Here is a 27706-nt window from a genome sequence, read left to right as displayed (position 1 = left end):
ATTTTCTACAATTATCAGCCCTAACTAGTACGGAGTAACTATCGATCAGAATCCGAAACTGCCCCAAAAATCTCATTCCATCCGAGGAAAGCTCCGGCCACGACAACAGGTAGCGCTCTCTCTCTCTCTCTCTCTCTCTCTCTCTCTCTCTCTCTGTGTCTGTGTTTTGTTTGCATTTTTCCAGTGTTTTTCGTATTGTTCCTAAGTTAAGATGGCTATAATTTACTTTCCAAAGAATCGAAGCAATTAGCTGAAAACTCACGATTGCTACATTGGCAACAACACCCATCTAGCTGCTTTGATTTACGTGTAATTTTCCCTCTCTGGTACACCTCTAGGGCCCCGATATTCGGGATTCTGATTCGACAATTTTCGGGAGCGCCTGATCAGTCACAGACTAATCACAAGGTACTTCATTTTTACTTCTAACCCCAAAATCTTAATCTTTCATTTTTGCTTAGTACTTCCCTCATCCCATAAAGATTTTCCGGTCCGCAGATTGAGAACTTCAAAAATAATAGGTTATTTATACTTCTTGCTGCTAGGTACTAAATATCAATGAGCTCTTTTAATTTATCACAAAAGTTCAAATTTTTCGTGAAAAATGCATTTTTGTAGGTTATGGTTTTGCGGACCGGACAATCATTTTGGGTTGAAGGGGGTAGTGAGGTCCTAAACTTAGTTATATCCTTGCTTGAAACAGATGAGATTGAAAAAGCAGAAACGCCACCGTAGGACTGTGAGGTTCTACACGACTTGCTTTGGCTTCCGAGAGCCCTTCAAGGTCCTTTGTGATGGAACTTTTATACATCACCTTCTTGTCAATCGTATTGCACCGGCCGATTCTGCACTCTCAAATATCCTTGGTGGTGCTGTCAAAGTATTTACTACCAGGTCTTTGTTTACTCTTTTGATGATATGACAACATGAGGTTTTACTTCACTTTCACTTGATAAAATATGTGATACACGTGCTTTCATTTAAACCTGCTTTACTTGTAGATGCGTTCTTGCAGAGTTAAAGAGCCTCGGCGAATCCTATTCTGAATCTCTTAAGACAGCTCGTGAACTCATTACTGCGAGGTCAGTGCTCTCTCTCTGTGGAATATTGACTTGAAACTAAGGAGGATTTGTAAAAGGCAGCCCACTTACCCAACTTTGCAAGTATGTTATAATACCAACTTTTGCTTGATTTAAGGAGGCCTGCTCATACAGTTGTTGTTTTGACTTTTGAGCCATTTTCAGGTGTGACCATGAGAAGAGGAAGAGTGCTGTGGCTTGCATGATGGAAGTTGTTGGAGAAAAAAATCTTGAGCATTTCTTTCTTGCTACTCAGGATGCTGATTTGAGGGAGAAGTTACAGGAGGTTTGTGTTTTCATACCTTTGAGTTGGATATTTATTTTTCAGGTTTTTTAGCTTCCTTTGTTTTCAACCAACAAAAACTTGTGAATGAATGTATTTGAACGGATAGTTCGAAATCATTATCATTTTGGTTAATGGACTTCTTTGCCATCCTTATATTGGGGTTGAAGTGTTGAACAATAGCTACTGTTTTTCCATAGGTTCCTCTTGCTGTATTCATATGATTTTTGTCATCAAGTATGTCAAGGGTGATACGTTATTGCAAATCATGGAACTGCAGCTCAGACTTCGTAAAATCCTGCTGCTTTCAGTATGATCGCCAGTGATAATTCTCTGGATTATGCCATAATGGTGGTGATTGGATAATTTTAGCGGACAATGGAGTACTTTAATAGTTTAATGCGGTGGTGATCCATGAGGAACTTTCTTGTTAAGATCAGAGGAGTAGTTTGAAGTACAGGCGTCTGTCTTCCATGGGCTGGTAGAAGATGGAGGAGAAAAGAATAGTTTGGCGCAAAGCACGATGGATATTATGGTCTCTTGTTTGGGGCTGAGACTTCACAGGTCAAAAATTGTTGGGTGGGAGTCGTGGGACTCTGAGTAAAAGTCCGTCAGAAGGAATTTCTTAGCAAATCTCCTGAGAAATTTCTCAGGTAGTTTTATACCACATCATCACAAATTGAAAAATATTAGACTGGCTATAGCCTATAGGGTACCAAAGATTGAGAAATATTAGAATGGGAGGGAGGGAGGAAGGGATTTAAGAAAATGAAAGGTATGCATTTGTTTTCAAGCTACTCTGTTTTCATCATGCTAGAAGCTTCTTATGATGCTAACGCTAACTAAGTGTCCAGCAACCAGACTAGGAAATTTATTAGATTATGAATTCATCAGTACTAAATATGACATTTCATGAACTTCTTGATGGTACAAGTCCGTTCTTGTGTTTTTGGTTGTGAGAACCATTTCCTCTGTTTTGTGCTCACACTTGCATGCTTGCCAATTTGCACACGTACGGATTGTCTTTTTAAAGGTCATTTTTTGGCCTGAAGGTACCAGGTGTTCCTCTTATATTTGGTCTGCGGAATGCCTTACTCCTCGAGTCTCCATCTGCATTTCAACGCCAATTTGCTAAATCTACAGAGGAAGGACGCTTGCACATGTCTGAAGCAGAATATAAGATGTTAAGAATGAAGAATACATTAGAAACAGAGGAAGCAATGAAGTTCGCTGATGCGAATCAAAGTGAAGGAGATCAAAATGGAGGGACCCAGGCAATGAGAAAGGCGAATGATGGAGGAAAGCGAATTGGAGTTAAGGATGAAGTTCAGTTCAAGAGAAAGAAGGCTAAGGTTCTGATCCATGATATAATCTTTCTTTTTCGTAGTTGCTCTCTTCATTTGCATTTGTTTGCTTTTGCTTCTTTGCTACCAGGGGTGATTACACTTGAACACCCATTGGGCTTTGCCCGGAAAGCACGTCACCCCATGTGCTAGATTGACGGAAGGGCAACATTGCCACTTGACTTGTAGTGTAAGGAATTGTCGGTCACAAACGTAAGTGGGTGGCTAAAGTAGGATTTTCGCAGAATTTCAGAGTTGTTGAGTGAAATTGGCCCGATAAGGTAACTAGGATAAAGGTATTGTCCGTATCGGTGATACATGGATCTTAAATAGATTCACAGGAGTATCTGTCGCACGTCCTTCTCAATAGAATTGTGTGACTCCCTGTTTGGACTTATTCTTCAAACATAGTCTACAAAATGGATAAAATCATAAGGAGAATTGAGTATCCAAGCGTCTAATTTGGAGGCAGGGGCATGACACATCCTTGCCCTTACCCTTGGGGGGAATAGGCGAGTCAATGTATCACACTACATTCGTGATGATAATGTTATTTTTCTATGAACAATGCTACACACGCAACAATCCAAACACAACACCAAACACCTCTCACATACATGTAGGACCCACACACACTACTATGTGTGGGTCCCACATGTATGTGAGAGTATCATTTTTGTTTTTCTATTCAACTTTCTCGATTGAAAATGTTGATAACTGGATGATGGCATTCTTTCTTTTGCCGTTCAAAAGGATGTGTGTAGTTATTGATGAAGTTGATCAAATCTTTAAGGGTTTAGAAATATATGGAGGTATGCACTTTTTAATGTTTTGGTTCTTATTAACTAAGTAGTTACTAGAAATTTTCATGAGTTAAAGAAAAGTTTGATGTTGTGTTGTGTTTATAGTGGACTGACTAAGCCGTTGGAGAAGCAATGCTGGTTCCATAGTCTCATATTGTAGGCATGAATCATTGTAAAAGTGGTGATCCTATATTTATATTCCGAAGTACCAAAAAAAAAAAGGTGATCCTATATTTCACCCCAAGCCAAAGGAAAAGAGAAAAATAAATGGATTAGCAAACTTGCTACTTGTCAATCCTTTGTAGGGTGACAGTCCTCACATTCATGGGTTTACTTTCTTGGATTTTGCAGGGTCCAAACCCACTCTCATGTAAGAAGAAAAAGAATCTTGGGCTTCCAACTTTTGTTTCTAAAAGTGTGAGTTATTCGCTTTACATTGTTTTTTATTTCTCATTTGATTCAGTTTACTCTTCCCTTTTCCAGAATTTTTATCTTGTTATTGAACATTGAGGGCTATAATATGACATTTGGTGATCCTTGGCCCAATGATGGGTTGTAGCATTTCATAGAGGGGTTTCATTGAGATTTTCTTGGGGGTTTTACGGAAGAACTTCTTTCATAATTTAAACACACCTTCCATAATAGTACCTGGAAAAAAGGTACTTCGATGCCCAAACCTGGACAAACGAAATAAAAGACTAAAATGAAGCTACCGTACTATTCAGAGGGCCTACATATTGCAAAACCGAGACAAGAAAAAGAAAGGCTTAAGGGCTCTTTTTGATGATCTTGATGGAAGTCTGAAGCATTTCTGAGAGCCTGTCTGGACTCCTGACACTAGCCCGAGGAACTTTGGTAATCCTGCAAAAGGTCAGCTTTTGTGCTAATGATGAAATATTCTCCCCTAAGGCTTGATCCACATAAGTTGTATGCTGAGAACTAGCTGCTTCAATACCAGATGATAGGTAGAAAGGGGCAATTTTGAAATGGAACGATGAATGTGAGCTGTTATGTCCAATGATAATGTCCAATATTTTAACTGGAAAATGGACGTGGGAACACGGATCTGTACTGTATCCTCTGAACTGCCTAATCAGCATATCTGTGGTAGTTAAGAAACGTTCTCTAACGTTTTGGTTCCTCGTCATGCCATTGATGTGTGGTCGTCCTAAATGCAGGAAAGCAATGATGGCAGTGAAACCATAAGAAGCAGGAGCAACAAAAAAAGGAAAAGATCACGTAAGGGGAAAAAGCTTGAAGCGACAAATGGTTAGCGGTTCTTGGAATATTTTGTGTTATTCATGGAAAAGCAGTTATGGGATTCAGTCATGGTTTTGATAATTTTGGTAGACTAGATGTTTTTCCTGTTACTTAGGTTCAAGGTTATGCCAATTATGCTATAATTAATTTAAATACGGATTTATCTTAATGAATGAATGAAGGTTTTTTATTATATATATATATATATATATATATATATATATATATATATATACATATATATATATATATATATATATATATATATATGCATATATATATATATATGTAAATGCAAACAAAATAAAAAAGAACAGGAAGATTGTACTCAAATGTGGTTCAGAATCCATTATCTAATTGTTGGGGGAAGGGTCTCTGTGGCATCTTGATAAGCATGCCCATATTAACACTAGAACATAAAGTGTTAGTGATAGCCAAGGGGGGAACTAGGAGTAGGACCAGCTGCTTTAGACATGAGGACTCCCCTACATGCCTTTAATTTGGAAGAAAATATATTTGCTTACTAGAAAATAAATTCTTCCCATTGGAGAGAGCCATTGAAGGTGGCACGGCATGTACGGGAAGGGACTTGGATGGTTCTTACAGCCTTCAGGTGCATATTCCCCTTTTAGTGCAGCAGGTCTCTCTCTCTCTCTCTCTCTCTCTCACACACACACACACACACACACACACACATGCACACACGGGGGATGAGAATCTCACCCTATACCGGTAGATATCAGAACTGATTCGCACCAATTGGGGAATGTGTTTTCCTATGTATCAAATGGAGAATTGCTCTTCAGGCCTCTAGTATGGAACAATATTTCTTCTCTCTCTCTTTTTTTTTAAAAAAAAATTTCATTCTGTGTTGATTTTTGAGGCTTTTTGTGATTTGGAATTCAGAGTTGGTTGACACGAAGTGTGTATGCGTGTGTCTATGCACACTCAACAACATTTGTGGAAAGATTAACCTGTTTCCAACCCTTGTATCAGCATATGTGAAAAACACTCTAAATCCGAAGCAATATCAAAAAAAAATCTCTACATGTGCGGCTGTGCCATGTGTGGCCATACAGACATGCTACACTGAGAAGTGTTTATCTAGATCCATCTACTCTGCTACATACCTTAGATTTATCAACTTTGATAGGAAGAGCAAACAGATATTGGGCAGAAGCTACAGGATTAATTTCTTCGTCAGTTGTCATCTTGAAATTGCTCGTCCATTATCTACATGAGAGAAGCACTGAAAAAATGAGAGTATTCTCTAAAGTATACGTTGAAGGTAACAAATACTCCCTCCGTCCCTTTTTTAGAGTCCAGTATTCTATTTTGGGCTGTCCCTTAATAAGTGTTCATTTTGTAAAGTTAGTGGATAAAAGTTGGTGCATTGTCTATTTTGTCCCTAAAAGTAGATTCCTTTTTGAAAAGTGAGTGAGTAAAAGTGTAATGATGATGGGTAAGTTGGAAAAGTGGAGGAAAAAGTTGATGTGAAAGGTATAATGATGATGTCTTTTTAATAAGTTGGAGTTACGAAGCAGGACACTTAAAAAGGGACGGAGGGAGTATGAAACTAGAAGATACAAATAATTCTGTTACTACAAATCGTAGGAGTAACATACTAGAAGATTTTATTATTCTTGCCAACCATAAGGCATATTAAGTAGGACACAAATCCAGGTAAAGTGTAGAGTAATAATACCTTTAAGTAGCCAATTATGTAGGAAAAGACAAGAATCCACCTTTAAAATGATGTTAAACCAATACTAGCTGATAACTATTGTATACTTTCAAGCAGCAAAATCTATCTACTAAAGAAATAAAATCTACAGGGCGGTTGTACATAAATTTCTATACAAAAAGAACTCTCAAAAACAAAAACAAAAACTATCATGGAGTTGGCTGGGTCCTCTGCTTTTAGAGAGGACATGCTGATTGCCACTTGTGGTGTATGAAGAAGATACCACTCGATTTCATACCCAGTATAGATCATGTAACGACTTTGATTTTTAGTAAATAAAATCTCGTTTAATATTTGAATTATATTTTTACTTTTTTTATATATAATTCGTTATAATTAGATTTTAGTCCTTTAAAATTTTATTTCTTGATTCAAAACCCTACATGGTTAGTATAATTAGTTTTTTACTGGTTAGTTGGAGAAACCAAACTACCTAGTTCCTTTTTCTTTCATCATTTGGTTAATAACCGCTAGGGAACTTGTAACCGTTGGGTAATAGAGTTTTAATGGCCAATAAAGCTTTGATGTGACAAGTCAAGAAAAGAATCTTGGGTCATGTCATGTCAACCTTACTTTTTTCTTACCCTTTGGTCCATAATTGTTAGGAAAGATGTCCACAACCTTACGGTCCGCACCCGTCCGCACCTCCCCTTTTCCGATTGAATTTCGATGATCCGAGCCGCTCAATGTGATCAGAATGTGATTTTAAGGGTACCCGCGAGAAATCAGCAAAAAAAATGACCGGGAAGGGCTTGATCTGAGCAGTTTTTTTCTGAACGGTTCAGAAAAAAATTGCTCAGATCAAAGCCCTTCCCGGTCATTTTTTTTTGCTGATTTTACGCGAGTACCCTTAAAATCACGTTCTGATCACATTTATATATATATATATATATATATACACACACACACACACACACAGAGTCAGGATTAGGTCAGGAGGCGGGGACCGGAGCTCCGGTCCGCACCTCCCTATTTCTCACATTTTCCGATTGAATTTCGATGATTTGAGCCGCTCAATGTGATCAGAACGTGATTTTAAGGGTACTCGCGTAAAATCAGCAAAAAAAAATGACCGGGAAGGGCTTTGATCTGAGCAATTTTTTTCTGAACGGCTCAGATCATCGAAATTCAATCGGAAAATGTGAGAAATGGGGAGGTGCGGACCGGAGCTCCGGTCCACACCTCCTGACCTAATCCTGACTGTGTGTGTGTGTATATATATATGTCGGGGCGGTTCCGGGGACACCTAAAAAAACACCTCATAGTTTCCGATCAAATTTTGATGATCTGAGCCGTTCAATGTGATTAGAACGTGATTTTAAAGGTACTTATGAGAAATCAGCAAAAAAAAAGACCAGGAAGGGCTTGATCCGAACAATTTTTTATTAAACGATTCAAATAAAAACTGCTCAAATCAAATCTTTCCCGGTCATTTTTTTTGCTAATTTCTCGCCGGCACTCTTAAAATCACATTCTGCACACATTGAATGGTTCGGATTATAAAAATTTGATCGGAAACTATGAGATTGAGATTATGGGTGTTTTTTTAGGGTGTCCCTTGAACTGTTCCGTATATATATATGTACTTATATATATATATGCAAGAGAGAGAGAGAGAGAGAGAGAGAGGGGCCGAACTAAGCCTATTTACTACATGCCAACCCATTAGCAATCTTTCTAAGTACATCCTAACCTTTGATTTTGTTCTTTCTTGCAAGCAACCTCTTTTGCCAACCCATTAGTAGTCTTCCTAAGTACATCCTAACCTTTGATTTTGTTCTTTCTTTCAAGCAACCTCTTTTTAGGACAAGACTAGTCAAAAACCCTTCATGATGGCCTAAGATTTGGCCTATAAATGGAAGTGACAAGTGAGGGAAGGCTATGGATTGATTGAAGGACTTGAAATGACAAGTCCATGAAGCAAATCCATGGGAGGATTGGAGGGAGAGAGGGCCGGCCATGAGAGGAGGAGAGAGAGCCAATAGGACCACCCTCATGCCATTCAACACACTCCTTCACCTAACAACTTCTCTCTCTAAGAAAGCTTGTGTTCTTACTTGTTCTTGCTTAGTTTTCCTTGTTCTTGAAGCTTTTCTTGTATTCTTTAAGACACTCATCCCCAAACCACATTTTCAATCCATAAAGTAGAGTAGTTTTAGTCACAAACTAGTTTCGAGAGAAACTGTAACGCCCCGAATTTTGGGAACGTTAAATAGAAAATTTCATTGAAAAAATAAATGGAGTTTGGCTCAATATTACATCATAAACCTTACAAAAGTACTTTTATTCAAATAAGAGAGGGAACTAGGGTTCCTATCTACTGCTCCGCTTCTTCCTCCATCTTGGCTAGCTCTTCGGCTCCAAAGGCTTCCAAGGTGTAGAGTTCACCCTGTTCATCTGTAAGATCTGACACATTATACCAGCGTCGCCACCAATATAATATGTCGGGGTCACCAAAGGTAACATCGTGAGCTACAAAAGCTCAATAGAATAACTCATACCCTCTAACCCTTACACTTACGAACAAACGATCATAATTTAATAATTTCCACAGTTCATACATATTCGACAAAACGGTTAACAATGACACATCCACATTCATTATACAAACTAACGTTGGTGTCCATTATTTTTTGAGTTTCTCCTACGCGTTTCCTTGTAGACCGTGTCACCATTTTCCATATTTCATAACCATATCAATATTTTCAAAATCGTTTTTAACACACCCAACCTCGGTTCCACCGTTTCGGTCTCCCGAGTATCCTCACAATGGTTCCGCCGCACCGGGTTTCTATTGGCACACTTTGCATTGGCTCCTCTCCGCGGATAACCAAGCCACACACCCAACCTCAGTTCCGTCGTTCCGGTCTCCTGAGTATCCTCACAATGGTTCCGCCGTCCCGGGTTCTCATTGGCACACAAAACATACACCACACAATGGGCTACCACGTCCGGCCATATTGCGGTTTCCAAAATATTTCACCCTTACAAAACACGCATTTTCATTAACCACTCCCGTAGGTGTCATGTTTCTACTTTCTCGATTTCCGCGTCTCGTTTTCATGCATCGACTTCGCGGTAGGACTTCATATGTAATCATAAATCATTCATTGAAATCTCTAAACTAACAAGATCATCCAACTCAATATTATACCACAAATAATACAAGCAATTCATGTATGCATGCTCATAACCATCCTAAAAATCAAAATACGAATACTTCTAAACAAGCGATAAGTTTCTATCTTTCAAAAATTCATTCTTTCCTCTTTTGTGAGAAGTTTAAAACAACACATATTTATTGAAGTAAAAGTTCATTATTCAACACGTTCATACCATTAGCAAAACGAGTTTGTTAATCATCATGCATTCTAAACATTATAAGCGATAGATAACCTCATCTACGTTAAAAAATATTTCATGTTGTATTTTGAGCTAAAGAGTAAAGACATTCTACTTTCTAACATACGGTTCTATACGTGGAGTTAGTGTATATGAGACTCTACCTTTCTTCTTGGCGGTAGTTGACGATTATGGAAAGTAAGTTGGTGTTTGGGCGGAGTAACTTTTTACGATGAGCTTCTGGGAGCTTCGAAAGAGAAGGGTTTCTCTCGAAACTAGTTTGTGACTAAAACTACTCTACTTTATGGATCGAAAAGGTGGTTTGGGGATGAGTTTCTTGAAGAACATAAGGAGAGCTTCAAGAACAAGGAAAATTAAGTAAGAACAAGTAAGAACACAAGCTTTCTTAGAGAGAGAAGTTACTAGGTGAAGGTGTGAGTTGAATGGCATGAGGGTAGTCCTATTTATAGCCAAAATTTTGGCTCTCTCTCCTCCTCTCATGGCCGGTCCTCTTTCCCTCCAATCCTCCCATGGATTTGCTCCATGGACTTGTCATTTCAAGTCCTTCAATCAATCCATAGCCTTCCCTCACTTGTCACTTCCATTTATAGGCCAAATCTTAGGCTATCATGAAGGGTTTTTGACTAGTCTTGTTCTAAAAAGAGGTTGCTTGTAAGAAAGAACAAAATCAAAGGTTAGGATGTACTTAGGAAAACTACTAATGGGTTGGCATGTAGTAAATAGACTTAGGGCTATTAAGTAGCTTGTGAAAGAGAACAAAACACAAGCACACACTCCACCTCTCTTTCCCATCCGGCCTCTCTCTCTCTCTCTCTCTCTCTCTCTCTTGCATATATATATATATATATATATATATATATATATATAGAAAAATAACTCTAGTATAAATAGGCTTAAGGCTATAACCCTAGGCTTAAGGCTATAACCCTAGGCATGACTTGTCTTATCAAGTTGTATATATATGTATATACACTTGGCAAGTCTAATCTCTATTAAGCAAGGGATAATAATTTCCCTAATATTTGTTACCCAATGGGTAATGAAAAAGTAAGGTTGACATGAAACGTTGAAATGACAAGGTTGACTTTTTGGAAGCAAGGTACAAGATTTGCATGGTACAAGATTTTCATGTGACTAGTCTTGTCACACATATATATTAGAAGACTAGTTGCTACTATCCAATGGGTAATACCTCCCCTAACAATTATGGACCAAAGGGTAAGAAAAAAGTAAGGTTGATATGGCATGACCCAAGATTCTTTTCTTGACTTGTCACATCAAAACTTTATTGGCCATTAAAACTCTATTACCCTATGGTTACAAGTTTCCTAGCGGTTATTAACCAAAAGATGAAAGAGAAAGGAACTAGGTAGTTTGGTTTCTCCAACTAATCGGTTAAAAACTAATTATGCTAACCATGTAAGGTTTTGAATCAAGAAATGAAATTTCAAAGGACTAAAATCTAATTATAACGAATTATATATAACAAAAGTAAAAATATAATTCAAATATTAAACGAGATTTTATTTACTAAAAATCAAAGTCGTTACAAACTATCCCCCTTAAACAATTTCGTCATCGAAATTAGGTGCACGCTCGGATTCGAATAGGTGAGGGTAATTTGCTTTCATGGTTTTTTTCTCTTTCCCATGTGGTCTCTTTAGAATCGTGGTGCTTCCACAAAACTCATACCAATTTGATCGTCTTGTTCCTAATTGTCTTCTCACTTCGGTCCTGAATCACTATGGGTTCTTCGTATGTCGCGTTTTCGTCAATGGTGAGGTCTTCCCAGTTGAGAACATGCATGGGCAATGCGAGATACTTGCGGAGCATTGAGACATGGAATACGTTATGTACTCTGTCTAGCTGTGGCGGCAACGCTAGACGATACGCAACCTTCCCGATTTTCTCTATGATGTCAAAAGGTCCGATATAGCGTGGAGACAACTTTCCCTTTTTTCCAAATCTGATGACTCCTTTCTTTGGTCTGATCTTCAGGAATACATGATCTCCTACTGCAGAGGTCAATGGTCAGCTCCTTCGATCTGCATAACTCTTCTGTTGACTTTGAGCGGTCTGGATCCTTTGTCTGATGATCTTGACTTTCTCTGTGGTATCCCATACTAGGTCAGGTCCTATCAATACTGTTTCCCCAGCATCTGTCCAACAGACCGGAGATCGACAGGGTCGACCGTATAGAGCTTCGTACGGTGCCATCTCGATACTTGCTTGATAGCTGTTGTTGTAGGCGAACTCTACCAAAGGTAAATGCTGCTCCCAGTTTTCAGAAAAATCCAAAGCACAGGCTCTCAGCATGTCTTTCAGTGTTTGGATTGTCCTCTTCGTTTCCGTCTGTTTGAGGGTGGAAGGCCGTACTAAGCCTTACATCTGTCCCCAATGCCTTCTGCAATCCTTTCCAAAAGTGTGATACGAAACGTGGGTCTCTGTCAGACACTATCGAGATAGGTACTCCATGTAGGTGTACAATCTCTCTAATGTACAACAGACTCAGTTGTTCTACGTTCTCTGTCATCTTAACAGGCAGAAAATGCGTAGATTTGGTGAGTCGATCCACGATTACCCAAATGGTAGTGTTTGACTTGACGGATTTTGGCAGTCCAGTCACAAAATCCATTGAAATGTGCTCCCACTTCCAGGTTGGTATCGGTAAGGGTTGGAGGTCTCCTTTTGGTTTCTGATGTTCAGCCTTGACTTGCTGACACACTAGGCAGGTTGATACAAATTGAGCTACGTCCTTCTTCATTCCTTCCCACCAGTACGTTCTCCGCAGGTCATGATACATCTTTGTACTGCCAGGGTGAACTGTGAAGTTTGAATGGTGAGCTTCTCGGAGTACAGCTTCTCGAAGGGTCCCAATATTAGGTACGAACACCTTTCCCTTGAATCTCAGGCTGTTATCCTTCTTGATTGTCCATCTTGGTAGTGCCTTTCCTTCTTGGATTCGGTACCGAATGAACTCACAATCCTGCTCAAAGGTTTGGGCCAATAAGATTTCTCGGTGAAGCGCCAGTTCTGCAACCAGAGCGTACAATCGGGCGTTTCTGTTTTCTGATGATGGTCGCAGGTTGAACTTGTTGAGGGTATCCACCATCTCCCATTCCTTAATAGTTGTCTTGACCTTCTGTGCTCTATCCTTTCAGCTTAGAGCATCAGCTGCCACATTGGCCCTGCCAGGGTGATACTGAAGTGCAAACTTGTAGTCCTCCATGTATTCCATCCATCGTTGCTGCCTCAGGTTCAACTCCTTCTGAGTGAAAAGGTATTTGAGGCTCTTATGGTCGGTGAAGACCTCGAATTGTTCTCCCCACAAATAGTAATGCCAAGATTTGAAGGCGAATACCACTGCAGCCAATTCTAGGTCGTGTGTGGCGTAATTCTCTCGTGCGGTCGAAGTTGTCGTGATCCGTAGGCTACAACTTTTCCATTCTGCATGAGCACGCATCCCAAGCCATCTCTTGACGCGTCGCAGTAAACCGTATAATCTACACACCGCTCGAGAATGATGAGTATCGGTGCACTGGTCAGTCTCTTTTTTAGTTCCTGGAAAGACTTCTCGCAGGCTTCATTCCAATCCAGCTTCACTCCTTTCTGCGTTAGCCTGGTCATTGGTTTGGCTAGGGTTGAAAAGTCTTGTATGAATCTTCGGTAATATCCAGTCAATCCTAAGAAACTCCTGATGTCGAATACCGAGGTCGGCTGTTTCCAATTAAGTACTGCTTCAACCTTACTTTCGTCCACTGCAATTCTGTCTTTGGATACTACGTGCCCCAAGAACTTAACCACTTCCAGCCAAAACTCGCATTTACTCACCTTGGCATAAAGTTGGCTATCTCGGAGTACTTGTAGCACTATCCGGAGGTGTTCCTCGTGCTCCTCCTTGTTGGCGGAGTATATCAAGATGTCGTCAATGAATACCACTACAAATTTGTCTAAGTAAGGCTGAAAGACGTTGTTCATGAGACACATGAATACTGCCGGAGCATTTGTCACTCCGAACGACATTACTACAAACTCGTAGTGTCTGTATCGGGTGCGAAAGGCTGTCTTGGTGATGTCCTCGTCCCGGATTCTTAACTGATGGTAACCTGATCGGAGATCAATTTTGTAGAAACAGGTTGCTCCTCTCAATTGGTCAAATAAGTCCTCAATCCTAGGCAGGGGATATCGGTTCTTGACTGTGACTTGGTTCAACTTCCTATAGTCAATACACAGTCGAAGTGTTCCTTTTTTCTTCTTCACGAACAATGCGGGCGCTCCCCATGGTGATGTACTTGGTCTGATGAATCCTTTATCCAACAGCTCCTGCAATTGGGTCTTGAGCTTCTTTAGTTATGCAGGAGCCATTCAGTATGGTGCCATCGAGATTGGTGCTGTTCCCGGTTGGAGTTCTATAGAGAAGTCTATCTCTCTTAGAAGTGGTAAACCTGGAAGTTCTTCAGGGAAAACATCAGCGTACTCGCAAACGATGTGCGGTAATCCCAATTCCATCCGTCGGTTTCTTCCATTTGGAGACTAGCTAGCCATCCAAACAGTTGATTCTGCCGCCTGGATCTCTTCGTCGTTGAACTTGCTGTTTGTCTATCCCTCTTAAATCGGAAACGAGTCCCTTCAGAAGTATGAGCCGTCACCGTCTTCTGGTGGCAGTCTATGATCGCTCGGTGAGCTGATAGCCAGTCCATTCCAAGGATTACGTCGAAATTTGCTAAGTCGATCACTCTGAAGTCACAGGTCAGACATAGGTTGGCTATTTCTATCTCGCACCCTCTACACACTAGATTAACAGCTATACTTCCCCCTAACGGCGATGTGACTTTCGTACTCGTACTTAGGGGTTCTGTTTCTAGTGCTAGGGCAGTTATGCAAGCAGAAGATACAAACGAATGTGATGCTCCAGAGTCAAACAAAGCTTGCACGCAGGTACTGTATAATAATAGCGTACCTTGGATCACAGCGGGATCCTGTTCCTGCTCCTGTTCCTCAATCTATAGTGCAAAGATGCGTCCTCCAGTATTCTGCTGCATTCCCATGGGCTGTTTCTCCTTGTTCTGCCCATTCAGCTGTTGTGATGAGCCTCTTGGATTTTGCTTCCCAATTCCGGCATGTCCCGGTTGTTGAACTTTCTGACCACTAAAGTTCCCATTCCTTTCCCTCTGGGGTTGGGGGCATTCACGTTTGTAGTGGCCCATAGCCTGACAGTTGAAGCACTGAACTGTTGCTATGTTTCTGCCGCCCTTCTGCGGTTCGCCACGTCCTGGTGCAGCAGTCTTACAAGGTTGGTTGTTTTGCTACGGGGTGAAGGGTTTGGTAGGGTAGGGCCCACGATTGTTGTTGGAAGGTTGAGTTCGGATAGGTCCGCCAGTGTTGCCTGTCGCCGTCCTCCATCGGGTTTTGAAGTCATTCTCTTCACTCTCCAGTTGAAGAGCACACTTCACAACATCGGTATAAGTGGGAAAAGCCTGAGCTACCACAGCCCTTCTAGCAGTGGTCAGCCCCCACTCAAACCTTCTCGCCTTCTTGTCCTCAATTGCAATGGCAGTTTGGGCGTAGCAGGACAATTCCTCAAACTTGGCCGCGTATTGAGTGACGGTCATCGTTCCTTGTTTCAGGTTTAGGAACTCTTGTTCCTTGGCCAAACGAAGAGGCGTGGGAAAGTACTTGTCGAGAAACAGGGTTTCGAACTCGGCAAATGTCATGGTGGCTATGGCGTGGGTTGCCTCCATCAAATCCCACCAATAACGGGCTTCTCCTTTCAACTGGTATGTGGCTAAGGCTACACGATCTCCATTTCGGGTAATCTCTAAGGTGTCCAGGGTCACCTTGACTTCTTTCAGTCATGTTTCAGCCACGGTGGGGTTGGTATCCCCGTTGAATATCGGAGGTCGGCGTTTGCAAAATTCGTTCATCGCTCGGGTTCGGGTCATAGGTTCATCATCACGGTTTTGGTTTCGGCGGTTGGCGTTTAAGGCTGTTACGAGCGCTTGCATGATTTGAGCTAGGTTGGGGTTGGGGTTAGAGGATTCACCGTTCTCATATCCTAATCTACTGCGCTGGTTCACCATCTACGAGTAAAAATTGGAAGGGGGAGTCTTAGTTTATTTAACAATTTCCTTTTGTAAAAGGTATATCTTTCTAGAAGTTAAACGCAATAAATTATATAATATGCAACAGTACTCTTAAACAAAAACAAGGCAAACTTTTCATAGATAAGTAGGACATTACAATCACAAACATAGAGTTATAAGGCAAGTAGACTTAAAACAAGATTTCCTAATACACGTTGAGACGATCCTACACGCTCATACTACACGATCTTACGGCTTACAAAGCCTTATTCTACTTCGTGGCCGCGACACTCTAGGGTGGGCTGATTCCAAAGACTTCTCTCCGCCACATCTTGTAGCTCTTCTCGACAGCGGTCTCTTCTCTAAGAAGACGCTCATGTTCTTGTGCAAGCATCTCATCCATCGTTAGGATGAGTGGTTCCTCCAGTGGTTCTAGGTAGTACTGGGAGAGGTTCATCATTGCAGTCTCCAATTCCAGGTCAGACATGGTATAGCTAAATGGTTGCTCAAAGTTCTGCACAGGTGGTGCAGGGACTTGGGTAGGTGGAAGGGGCTCGGGATTTGCAACTGGTGGGGGCATCTCCCAAGTGATTGGGACTTCATAGAGCTTCATGCCATCCTTGGATGGAAAGGTTGGTCCGGTGTACTCTGGTGCTAGCAATGACCGATAATTGGCCGAGACTCGTGGGGCGAATGGTGGGCATCCCTCCTTGTGGTACGTTCGACATCTATATCAATAAAGAAAATTGTATATTAGACTTAATGGTGGATTGCACACAAATAAATGCAAGTACACACATAAACAGTGATCATATGTCAAAAGGAAATTCAAGTCTTTCATTACCAAATGAAATGAGTACAACATAGATGGCTTACTAGCCTAAGCTTCCTACTGTATTCTGATTACAACAAAAGATCCAACCACAAGCTAGGCCTTCCTAACTAGTCTAGAAAATGTTTGAAAATTTGACCGTATACGCGCCTATGTCGGTCTCGTAGGGTGGCGGTGGTACTTCATTGTAGTCTCCGGGCATGTCTATGAAGCTTGGCATGACCCATCCTGGCTCTATTTCTCTAAACTCCATTTCCTCATCGCTCTCATGATACAATGGTTCCTCCTCGGGAACTTCCTCTTCTTCGGGTTCTTCTTAGGGATCCTCCTTAACTTCCTCAGCTAGGAACTCCACTTCTACGGGAAGAGCTAATTGAACTAAGACAGGTGCTGCCTCGGCATCATTTGCCTCCTCATTTACAGGAAGTAGGATGGTACCATGTTCTTGGTAGGGGAAAGCATAGGGGAAGTAAGGATCTCCCACTAGTTGGTTTGTCATTGACCTTAGGGTGCTTGCAAGATGGTGAGCTTCGGCTAGTAGGTTGACTTGATAGGGACTCATGTGATTCATCTACAAGGAAAAGTTTTAAACCTCAATTAGTAACGTTTTTAGGCAAGGTTTACTAATACTAAAAATGCTTTCGAGATTCTAAGTTCCATATTCGATTCTTGATTTAAGTCGTCATCCAATTGTTCGGGAATTCCCAGCTCGGTGGTACTGCCAATTTCCTACACCTTGTTTCAATCCGAAGATTGTTTTGTCAGAATTCTACCCAATTTGGGACGGTAAACTTAAACTCAATTCATGTTCTATCCGACAGTCAAACTATCTTATGGTCTACCCATGCCCGAGGTTTTGAACCTAAAGCTTCGATACCAAGATGTAACGCCCCGAATTTTGGGAATTGATGTTAATGCTTAGCTCAAAGCTTTGATACCAAGAACCCGAGGAGGATCCCGAGGAAGAACCCGAAGAAGAGGAGTTTTTCGAGGAGGAACCATTGTATCATGAGAGCAATGAGGAAATGGAGTTTGGAGAAATAGAGCCAGGATGGGTCATGCCAAGCTTCATAGACATGCCCGGAGACTACAATGAAGTACCACAGCCACCCTATGAGACCGACATAGTCGCGTATACGGTCAAATTTTCAAACATTTTCTAGACTAGTTAGGAAGGCCTAGCTTGTGGTTGGATCTTTTGTTGTAATCAGAATGCAGTAGGAAGCTTAGGCTAGTAAGCCATCTATGTTGTACTCGTTTCATTTGGTAATGAAAGACTTGAATTTCCTTTTGACATATGATCACTGTTTATGTGTGTACTTGCATTTATTTGTGTGCAATCCACCATTAAGTCTAATATATAATTTTCTTTATTGATATAGATGTTGAACGTACCACAAGGAGGATGCCCACCATTCGCCCCATGAGTCTTGGCCAACTATCGATCATTGCTAGCACCAGAGTACACCGGACCAACCTTTCCATCCGAGGATGGCATGGAGCTCTATGAAGTCCCAATCACTTGGGAGATGCTCCCACCAATTACAAATCCCGAGCCCCTTCCACCTACCCAAAGTCCCTGTACACCTGTGCAGAACTTTGAGCAACCATATGGCTATACCATGTCTGACCTGGAATTGAAGGCTGCAATGATGAACCTCTCCCAGTACTACCTAGAACCACTGGAGGAACCACTCATCCTAACGATGGATGAGATGCTCGCACAAGAACATGAGCGTCTTCTTAGAGAAAAGACCAATGCCGAGAGGAGCTACAAGATGTGGCTAAGAGAAGTCTTTGGAATCAGCCCACCCTAGAGTGTCGCGGCCATAGAGTAGAATAAGGCTTTATAAGCCGTAAGATCGTATAGTAGGAGTGTGTAGGATTGTCTCAACGTGTATTAGGAAATCTTGTTTTAAGTCTACTTGCCTTATAACTCTATGCTTGTGATTGTAATGTCCTACTTATCTATGAAAATTTTGCCTTGTTTTTGTTTAAGAGTACTGTTGCATACTATATAATCTATTGTGTTTAACTTCTAGAAAGATATACCTTTTACAAAAGGAAATTGTTAAATAAACTAAGACTCCCCCTTCCAATTTTTACTCGTAGATGGTGAACCGGCGCAGTAGATTAGGATATGAGAACGGTGAATCCTCTAACCCCGACCTAGCTCAAATCATGCAAGCGCTCGTAACAGCCTTAAACGCCAACCGCCGAAACCAAAACCGCGATGATGAACCTATGACCTGAACCCGAGCGATGAACGAATTTTGCAAACGCCGACCTCCGACCTTCAACGGGGATACCAACCCCACCGTGGCTGAAACATGGCTGAAAGCAATCAAGGTGATCTTGGACACCTTAGAGATTACTCGAAATGGAGATTGTGTAGCCTTAGCCACATACCAATTGAAAGGAGAAGCCCGTTATTGGTGGGATCTGATGGAGGCAACCCATGCCATAGCCACCATGACATTTGCCGAGTTCGAAACCCTATTTCTCGACAAGTACTTTCCCATGCCTCTTCGTTTGGCCAAGGAACAAGAGTTCCTAAACCTGAAACAAGGAACGATGAACGTCACTCAATACGCGGCCAAGTTTGAGGAACTGTTCAGCTACGCCCAAACTGCCATTGCAACCGAGGACAAGAAGGTTTGAGTGGGGGCTGACCAATGCTAGAAGGGCTGTGGTAGCTCAGGCTTTTCCCACCTATACCGGTGTTGTGAAGTGTGCTCTTCGATTGGAGAGTGAAGAGAATGACTTCAAAACCCGATGGAGGAAGGCGACAGGCAACACTGGCGGACCTATCCGAACTCAACCTTCCAACAACAATCGTGGGCCTTACCCTACCAAACCCTTCACCCCGTCGCAAAACCACCAACCTTGGAAGACTGCTGCACCAGGACGTGGCTAACAGCAGAGGGGCGGCAAAAACATAGCAACAGTTCAGTGCTTCAACTGTCAGGCTATGAGCCACTACAAATGTGAATGCCCCCAACCCCAGAGGGAAAGGAATGGGAACTTTAGTGGTCAAAAAGTTCAACAGCCGGGACAGGCCGGAATTGGGAAACAAAACCCAGGAGGCTCATCACAGCAGCTGAATGGGCAGAACAAGGGGAAACAACCCATGGGAACACAACAAAATACTGGAGGACGCATCTTTGTACTACAGACTGAGGAGCAGGAATAGGATCCCTCTGTGATCCAAGGTACGCTATTATTATACAATACCTGCGTGTAAGCTTTGTTTGACTCTGGAGCATCACATTCGTTTATATCTTCTGCTTGCGTAACTGCCCTAGCACTAGAAACAGAACCCCTCAGTACGAGTACGAAAGTCACATCATCGTTAGGGGGGAGTATAGCTGTTAATCTAGTGTGTAGAGGTTGCAAGATAGAAATAGCCAACCTACGTCTGACCTGCGACCTCAGAGTGATCGACTTAGCGGATTTCGACGTAATCCTTGGAATGGACTGGCTATCAGCTCACCGAGCAGTCATAGACTGCCACCAGAAGACGGTGACGGCTCATACTTCTGAAGGGACTCGTTTCCGATTTAAGGGGGATAGACAAACGACAAGTTCAATGACGAAGAGATCCAGGTGGCAGAATCAACTGTTTGGATGGCTAGCTAGTCTCCAAATGGAAGAAACCGACCGAATGGAATTGGGATTACCACACATCGTTTGCGAGTACGCCGATGTTTTCCCTGAAGAACTTCCAGGTTTACCACGTCCAAGAGAGATAAACTTCTCTATAGAACTCCAACCGGGAACAACACCAATCTCGATGGCACCATACCGAATGGCCTTTGCAGAACTAAAGGAGCTCAAGACCCAATTGCAGGAGCTGTTGGATAAAGGATTCATCAGACCAAGTACATCACCATGGGGAGCGCCCCGCATAGTTCGTGAAGAAGAAAGATGGAACACTTCGACTGTGTATTGACTATAGGAAGTTAAACCAAGTCACAGTCAAGAACCGATATCCCCTGCCTAGGATTGACGACCTATTTGACCAATTGAGAGGAGCAACTTGTTTCTCCAAAATTGATCTCTGATCAGGTTACCATCAGTTAAGAATCCGGGACGAGGACATCGCCAAGACAGCCTTCCGCACCCGATACGGACACTACGAGTTTGTAGTAATGCCGTTCGGACTGACAAATGTTTCGACAGTATTCATGTGTCTCATGAACAAGGTCTTTCAGCCCTACTTAGACAAATTTGTAGTGGTATTCATTGACGATATCTTGATATACTCTGCCAACAAGGAGGAGCACGAGGAACACCTCCGGATAGTGCTACAAGTACTCCAAGATAGCCAACTCTATGCCAAGGCGAGTAAATGCGAGTTTTTGGCTGGAAGTGATTAAGTTCTTGAGGCACGTAGTATCCAAAGACGAAATTGTAGTGGACGAAAGTAAGGTTGAAGCAGTACTTAATTGGAAACAGTCGACCTCGGTATTCGAAATCAGAAGTTTCTTAGGATTGACTGGATATTACCGAAGATTCATACAAGACTTCTCAACCCTAGCCAAACCAATGACCAGGCTAACTCAGGAAGGAGTGAAGCTGGATTGAAATGAAGCTTGCGAGAAGTCTTTCCAAGAACTGAAAAAGAGACTGACCAGCGCACCGATACTCATCATTCCCGAGCGAGGTGTAGATTATATGGTTTACTGCGACGCGTCAAGAGATGGCTTGGGATGCGTGCTTATGCTGAATGGAAAAGTTGTAGCCTACGGATCACGACAACTTCAACCGCACGAGAGGAATTACCCCACACACGACCTAGAATTGGCTGTAGTGGTATTCGCCCTCAAATCTTGGCGTTACTATTGCTGGGGAGAACAATTCGAGGTCTTCACTGACCATAAGAGCCTCAAATACCTTTTCACTCAGAAGGAGTTGAACCTGAGGCAGCGACGACGGATGGAATACTTGGAGGACTATAAGTTTACACTTCATTATCACCCTGGCAGGGCCAATATGGTAGCTGACGCTCTAAGCCGAAAGGATAGGGCACAGAAGGTCAAGACATCTATTAAGGAATGGGAGATGGTGGATATCCTCAACGACTTCAACCTGCGACCATCATCAGAAAATGGAAACGCTCGATTGTACGCTTTGGTTGCCGAACCGACGCTTCACCGAGAACGCTCGATTGTACGCTCTGGTTGCAGAACCGACGCTTCACCGAGAAATCTTATTGGCCCAAACCTTTGAGCAGGATTGTGAGTTCATTCGGTACCGAATCCGAGAAGGAAATGCGCTACCAGGATGGACAATCGAGAAGGATAACAGCCTGGGATTCAAGGGAAAGGTGTTCGTACCTAATATTGGGACCCTTCGAGAAGCTGTACTCCGAGAAGCTCACCATTCGATTTTCGCAGTTCACCCTGGCGGTACAAAGATGTATCATGACCTGCGGAGAACATACTGGTGGGAAGGAATGAAGAAGGACGTAGCTCAATTTGTATCAACCTGCCTAGTGTGTCAGCAAGTCAAGGCTGAACATCAGAAACCAAAAGGAGACCTCCAACCCTTACAGATACCAACCTGGAAGTGGGAGCACATTTCATTGGATTTCGTGACTGGACTGCCAAAATCTGCCAAGTCAAACACTGCCATTTGGGTAATCGTGGATCGACTCACCAAATCTGCGCATTTTCTGCCTGTTAAGATGACAGAGAACGTAGAACAGCTGAGTCTGTTGTACATTAGAGAGATTGTACGCCTACATGGAGTACCTATCTCGATAGTGTCTGACAGAGACCCACGTTTCGTATCACACTTTTGGAAAGGATTGCAAAAGGCATTGGGGATAGATGTAAGGCTTAGTACAGCCTTCTACCCTCAAACAGACGGACAAATGGAGAGGACAATCCAAACACAGGAAGACATGCTGAGAGCCTATGCTTTGGATTTTTCTGAAAACTGGGAACAACATTTACCGTTGGTAGAGTTCGCCTACAACAACAGCTATCAAGCAAGTATCGAGATGGCACCGGACGAAGCTCTATACGGTTGACCCTGGCGATCTTCAGTCTGTTGGATAGATGCTGGGGAAACAGCATTGATAGGACCGGACCTAGTATGGGATGCCACAGAGAAAGTTAAGATCATCAGACAAAGGATCCAAAGCACTCGAAGTCGACAGAAGAGTTATGCAGATCGAAGGAGCCGACCATTGACCTTTGCAATAGGAGATCATGTATTCCTAAAGATCAGACCAAAGAAAGGAGTCATCAGATTTGGAAAAAAGGGAAAGTTGTCTCCACGTTATATCGGACCTTTCGACATCATAGAGAAAATCGAAAAGGTTGCGTATCGTCTAACGTTGCGCCACAACTAGACAAAGTACATAACGTATTCCACGTTTCAATGCTCCGTAAGTATCTCGCGTTGCCCATGCATGTTCTCAACTGGGAAGACCTCACCATTGACAAAGACGCGACATACGAAGAAGAACCCATAGTGATTCAGGACTGAAGTGAGAAGACAATTCGGAACAAGACGATCAAATTGGTACGAGTTTTGTGGAAGCACCGCGGTTCTAGAGAGACCACATGGGAAATAGAAGAAACTATGAAAGCAAATTACCATCACCTGTTCGAATCCGAGCGTGCACCTAATTTCGAGGACACGAAATTGTTTAAGGGGATAATTTATAACGATGTTGATTTTTAGTAAATAAAATCTCGTTTAATATTTGAATTATATTTTTAATTTTTTTTATATAATTCGTTATAATTAGATTTTAGTCATTTGAAATTTCATTTGTTAATTCAAAACCCTACATGGTTAGTATAATTAGTTTATAACCGGTTAGTTGGAGAAACCAAACTACCTAGTTCTTTTCTCTTTCATCCTTTGGTTAATAACCGTTAGGGAAACTTGTAACCGTTGGGTAATAGAGTTTTAATGACCAATAAATCTTTGATGTGACAAGTCAAGAAAAGAATCTTGGGTCATATCATGTCAACCTTACTTTTTCCTTACCTTTTGGTCCATAATTGTTAGGAGAGATATTATTGGATAATAGCAACTAGTCTTCTTATATATATATATATATATATATATCGGGGCGGTTCCGGGGACAACCAAAAAAACACCTAAAAAAACACCTCATAGTTCACGATTAAATTTTGATGATTCGAGCCGCTCAATGTGATCAGAATGTGATTTTAAAGGTACTCGTGAGGAATCAACAAAAAAAATGATCGGTAAGGGCTTGATCTAAACAGTTTCGAACAGTTTTTTATTGAACGGTTTAAATAAAAACTGCTCAAATGAAGCCTTTTCCGGTCATTTTGTTTGCTAATTTCTCACGGACACCCTTAAAATCACATTCTGCACACATTGAACGGTTCAGATCATAAAAATTTGATCGGAAACTATGAGATTGAGATTTGGGGTGTTTTTTTGGGTGTCTCTTGAACCGTTCCGTATATATATATATATATATGTGTGTGTGTGTGTGTGTGTGTGTGACAAGACTAGTCACTTGAGAATCTTGTACCATGGGAATCTTATACCTTGCTTCTAAGAAGTCAACCTTGTCATTTCAACCTTTCATGTCATTACCCATTGGATAACAAATGTTTGGGGAATTATTATCCCTTGGTTAATAGAGATTAGACTTGCCAAGTGTATATACATATATATACAACTTGATAAGACAAGTCATGCCTAGGGTTATAGCATTAAGCCTATTTATACTAGAGTTACTTTCCTATATATATATATATATATATATATATATATATATATATATATATATATGTACATATACAGTCATTTTCAAATAAGGAGGTCTTTATTTTAGTTAAAATAAGGACCTCTCCATTCCTCCCATTTTCCGTTCGAATTTCGATGATCCGAGCCGCTCAATGTGTTCAGAACGTAATTTTAAGAGTACTTGCGAGGAATCAGCAAAAAAATTGACCGGGAAGGGTTTCATCCGAGCAGTTTTTATTTGAACCGTTCGATAAAAAACAAACAAAAACTTCTCGGATGAAGCCTTTCCAGTCATTTTTTTTGGCTGATTTCTCTTGGGTACCCTTAAAATCACGTTCTGAACACATTGAGCGGCTTGGATCATCGAAATTCTATCGGGAAAATGAGGTCCTTATTTTATTAAGTTAAGGTGGTCTTTAGGAGAATGAGACTCTGTACTTATATATATATATATATATGTATATATATGTATATGTATATATATATATGTATATGCGAGAGAGAGAGAGAGAGAGAGAGAGAGAGAGAGAGAGAGGCCGAATGGGAGAAAGAGAGGTGGAGTGTGTGCTTGTGTTTTGTTCTCTTTCACAAGCTACTTAATAGCCATAAGCCTATTTACTACATGCCAACCCATTAGTAGTCTTCCTAAGTATATCCTAGCCTTTGATTTTGTTCTTTTTTGCAAGCAATCTCTTTTTAGGACAAGACTAGTCAAAAACCCTTCATGATGGCCTAAGATTTGGCCTATAAATGGAAGTGACAAGTGAGGGAAGGCTATAGATTGATTGAAGGACTTGAAATGACAAGTCCATGGAGCAAATCCATGGGAGGATTAGAGGGAGAGAGGGCCGGCCATGAGAGGAGGAGAGAGAGCCAAATTTTGGCTGTAAATAGGACCACCCTCATGCCATTCAACTCACACCTTCACCTAGCAACTTCTCTCTCTAAGAAAGCTTGTGTTTTTTCTTGTTCTTGCTTAGTTTTCCTTGTTCTTAAAGCTCTTTTTGTGTTCTTCAAGAAACTCATCCTCAAACCACCTTTTCGATCCATAAAGTAGAGTAGTTTTAGTCACATACTAGTTTCGAGAGAAACCCTTCTCTTTCGAAGCTCCCGGAAACTTACCGTAAGAAGTTACTCCGCCCAAACACCAACTTATTTTCTGTAGTCGTCAACTACCGCCAAGAAGAAAGGTAGAGTCTCATATACGCTATCTCTAAGTATACGTAGAACCCCTTGCCCCCTAACTCTACGTATAGAACCATATGTTAGGAAGTAGAATGTCTTTACTCTTTAGTTCAAAGTACAACATGGAATTTTTTTTTAAAGTAATGAGGTTATCTATCGCTTATAATGTTTAGAATACATGATGATTAACAAACTCGTTTTGCTAATGGTGGTATGAACATGTTGAATCATGAACTTGTACTTCAATAAACATGTGTTGTTTTGAACTTTTCACAAAAGAGGAAAGAATGGATTTTGGAAAGATAAAAACTTATCGCTTGTTTAGAAGTATTCGTATTTTGATCTTTAGGATGGTTATGAGCATGCATACATGAATTGCTTGTACTACTTGTAGTATAATATTGAGTTGGATGATCTTGTTAGTTTAGAGATTTCAATGAATGATTTATGATTACATATGAAGTCCTACCGCGGAGTCAATGCATGAAAATGAGACACGGAAATCGAGAAAGTAGAAACATGACACCTAGAGGGGTGGTTAATGAAAATGCGTGTTTTGAAAGGGTGAAATGTTTTGGAAACCATAATGTGGGCCCATTGTGTGGTGTGTGTTTTGTGTGCCAATGGAAACCCGAGACGGTGGAACTATTGTGAGGATACTCGGGAGACCGGAACAGCAGAACCCAGGTTGGGTGTGTGGCTTGGTTATCCGTGGAAAGGAGCGAATGCAAAGTGTGCCAATAGAAATCCGGTGCGGTGGAACCATTGTGAGGATATTCAGGAGACCGGAACAGCGGAACCGAGGTTGGGTGTGTTAAAAACGATTTTGAAAATATTGATATGGTTATGAAATATGGAAATTGGGGACACGGTCTACGAGGAGTCACGTAGGAGAAACTCGGAAAATAATAGGCCCCAACGTTAGTTTGGATAATGAATGTGGATGTGTCATTGTTAACCATTTTGTCGAATATGTATGAACTTTGTGGAAATTATTAAATTATGATCGTTTGTTCGTAAGTGTAAGGGTTAGAAGGTATGAGTTGCTCTATTGAGTTTTTGTAGCTCACGGTGTTACCTTTGGTGACCCTGACATATTATATTAGTGGCGACGCCGGTATAATGTGTCAGATCTTATAGATGAACTGGATGAACTCTACACCTTGGAAGCCTTTGGAGCCGAAGAGCTAGCCAGGATGGAGGAAGAAGCGGAGCAGTAGATAGGAATACTAGTTCCTTCCCTTATTTGAATAAAAGTACTTTTGTAAGGTTTATGATGTAATATTGAGCCAGACTCCATTTATTTTTTCAATGAAATTTCCTATTTAACGTTCTTAAAATTCGGGGCGTTACAGATCACCAGGTAAAAACATAGATAACAATTAAATTGCAAAAAAGAGCCAAGTTACAGTTCAAACCCAAGTCCTTATATGCCGAGGGGGGTTTATGATTTGCTCTAAATGATTTTCAAGGGAATTAGCAACCAATTAACAATTTAATCAACCAGGAATAACGGACATGTGTCTAATAAAATGCAGGGTAAATGACCTGGAATATGTAAGTAAGGAAGTTCTGTTCAAGAACATCAATTTCCTCGGGAGTTCTGCTGCTCCAATTTCTCTGCCCCATGGATAGGGTCAAAGAGAGTGCAGATGCTGCATATACGTAGTATAGGGAAATTAGATCAATAAATTGAGCTAAGCATTAAGATTACGTATCGGCTATCTGGTACGGAGTAATAAGTATTCGAGATAACAAGAAAACTTGTACTTACCATCAAATCTTCAAATTGTATCAGATACCAAGCTCGAATTGTGTACTCGATTCTCTTGCAAAGCTTCAAAAATTGATCCCGGTCTGATTTATTTTCTGCAAAGCATGCAAAACGTCAAGCAATGGATGTTGGTACTCATCTTTGAACTAACTTTCCCTCCTTCAGGGGGTAAAAGGATAACCATAATCAACCACCTCATTACTTATTGTAA

General features: G+C 41.3%; 1 protein-coding gene and 1 long non-coding RNA gene across 3 annotated transcripts; one reads left to right on the top strand and one right to left on the bottom strand.

Moving 5' to 3' along the window:
- LOC131301886 (uncharacterized) lies at nucleotides 1-4961 on the top strand. Of its 2 annotated transcripts, none has more exons than XM_058328383.1 (8): nucleotides 1-109; nucleotides 339-408; nucleotides 704-894; nucleotides 1016-1082; nucleotides 1245-1365; nucleotides 2415-2714; nucleotides 3860-3925; nucleotides 4687-4961. In XM_058328383.1, exons 3-8 carry the CDS (start codon nucleotides 795-797, stop codon nucleotides 4780-4782), a joined length of 750 nt encoding a protein of 249 aa, XP_058184366.1. In that variant the 5' UTR covers nucleotides 1-109; nucleotides 339-408; nucleotides 704-794; the 3' UTR covers nucleotides 4783-4961. The 2 variants fall into 2 exon arrangements, with proteins under 2 accessions (XP_058184366.1, XP_058184365.1); XM_058328382.1 differs by having other exon boundaries at nucleotides 2-109; nucleotides 1002-1082.
- On the bottom strand, nucleotides 4557-27706 carry LOC131301887 (uncharacterized). The gene is made up of 3 exons (XR_009191453.1): nucleotides 27270-27706; nucleotides 5899-6001; nucleotides 4557-4676 (listed from the first exon to the last, which is right to left on the bottom strand). It is a non-coding gene; the product is annotated as an uncharacterized LOC131301887 (long non-coding RNA).

This window comes from Rhododendron vialii, chromosome 9a, assembly GCF_030253575.1.
Source record: "Rhododendron vialii isolate Sample 1 chromosome 9a, ASM3025357v1".
NCBI classification, from domain to species: Eukaryota; Viridiplantae; Streptophyta; class Magnoliopsida; order Ericales; family Ericaceae; genus Rhododendron; species Rhododendron vialii.
Note: the sequence above shows the minus strand (reverse complement) of the source record. Positions and strands in the feature narration are given on the sequence as shown.

Excerpts from the sequence above, each read along its gene's own strand:
- LOC131301886 (XM_058328382.1), top strand. The coding sequence starts at position 704 with ATGAGATTGAAAAAGCAGAAACGCCACCGTAGGACTGTGAGGTTCTAC. Across the intron at positions 2,715-3,859 it reads TCAAGAGAAAGAAGGCTAAG|GGTCCAAACCCACTCTCATG; the intron begins GTTCTGATCCAT and ends TGGATTTTGCAG. Across the intron at positions 3,926-4,686 it reads CAACTTTTGTTTCTAAAAGT|GAAAGCAATGATGGCAGTGA; the intron begins GTGAGTTATTCG and ends TCCTAAATGCAG.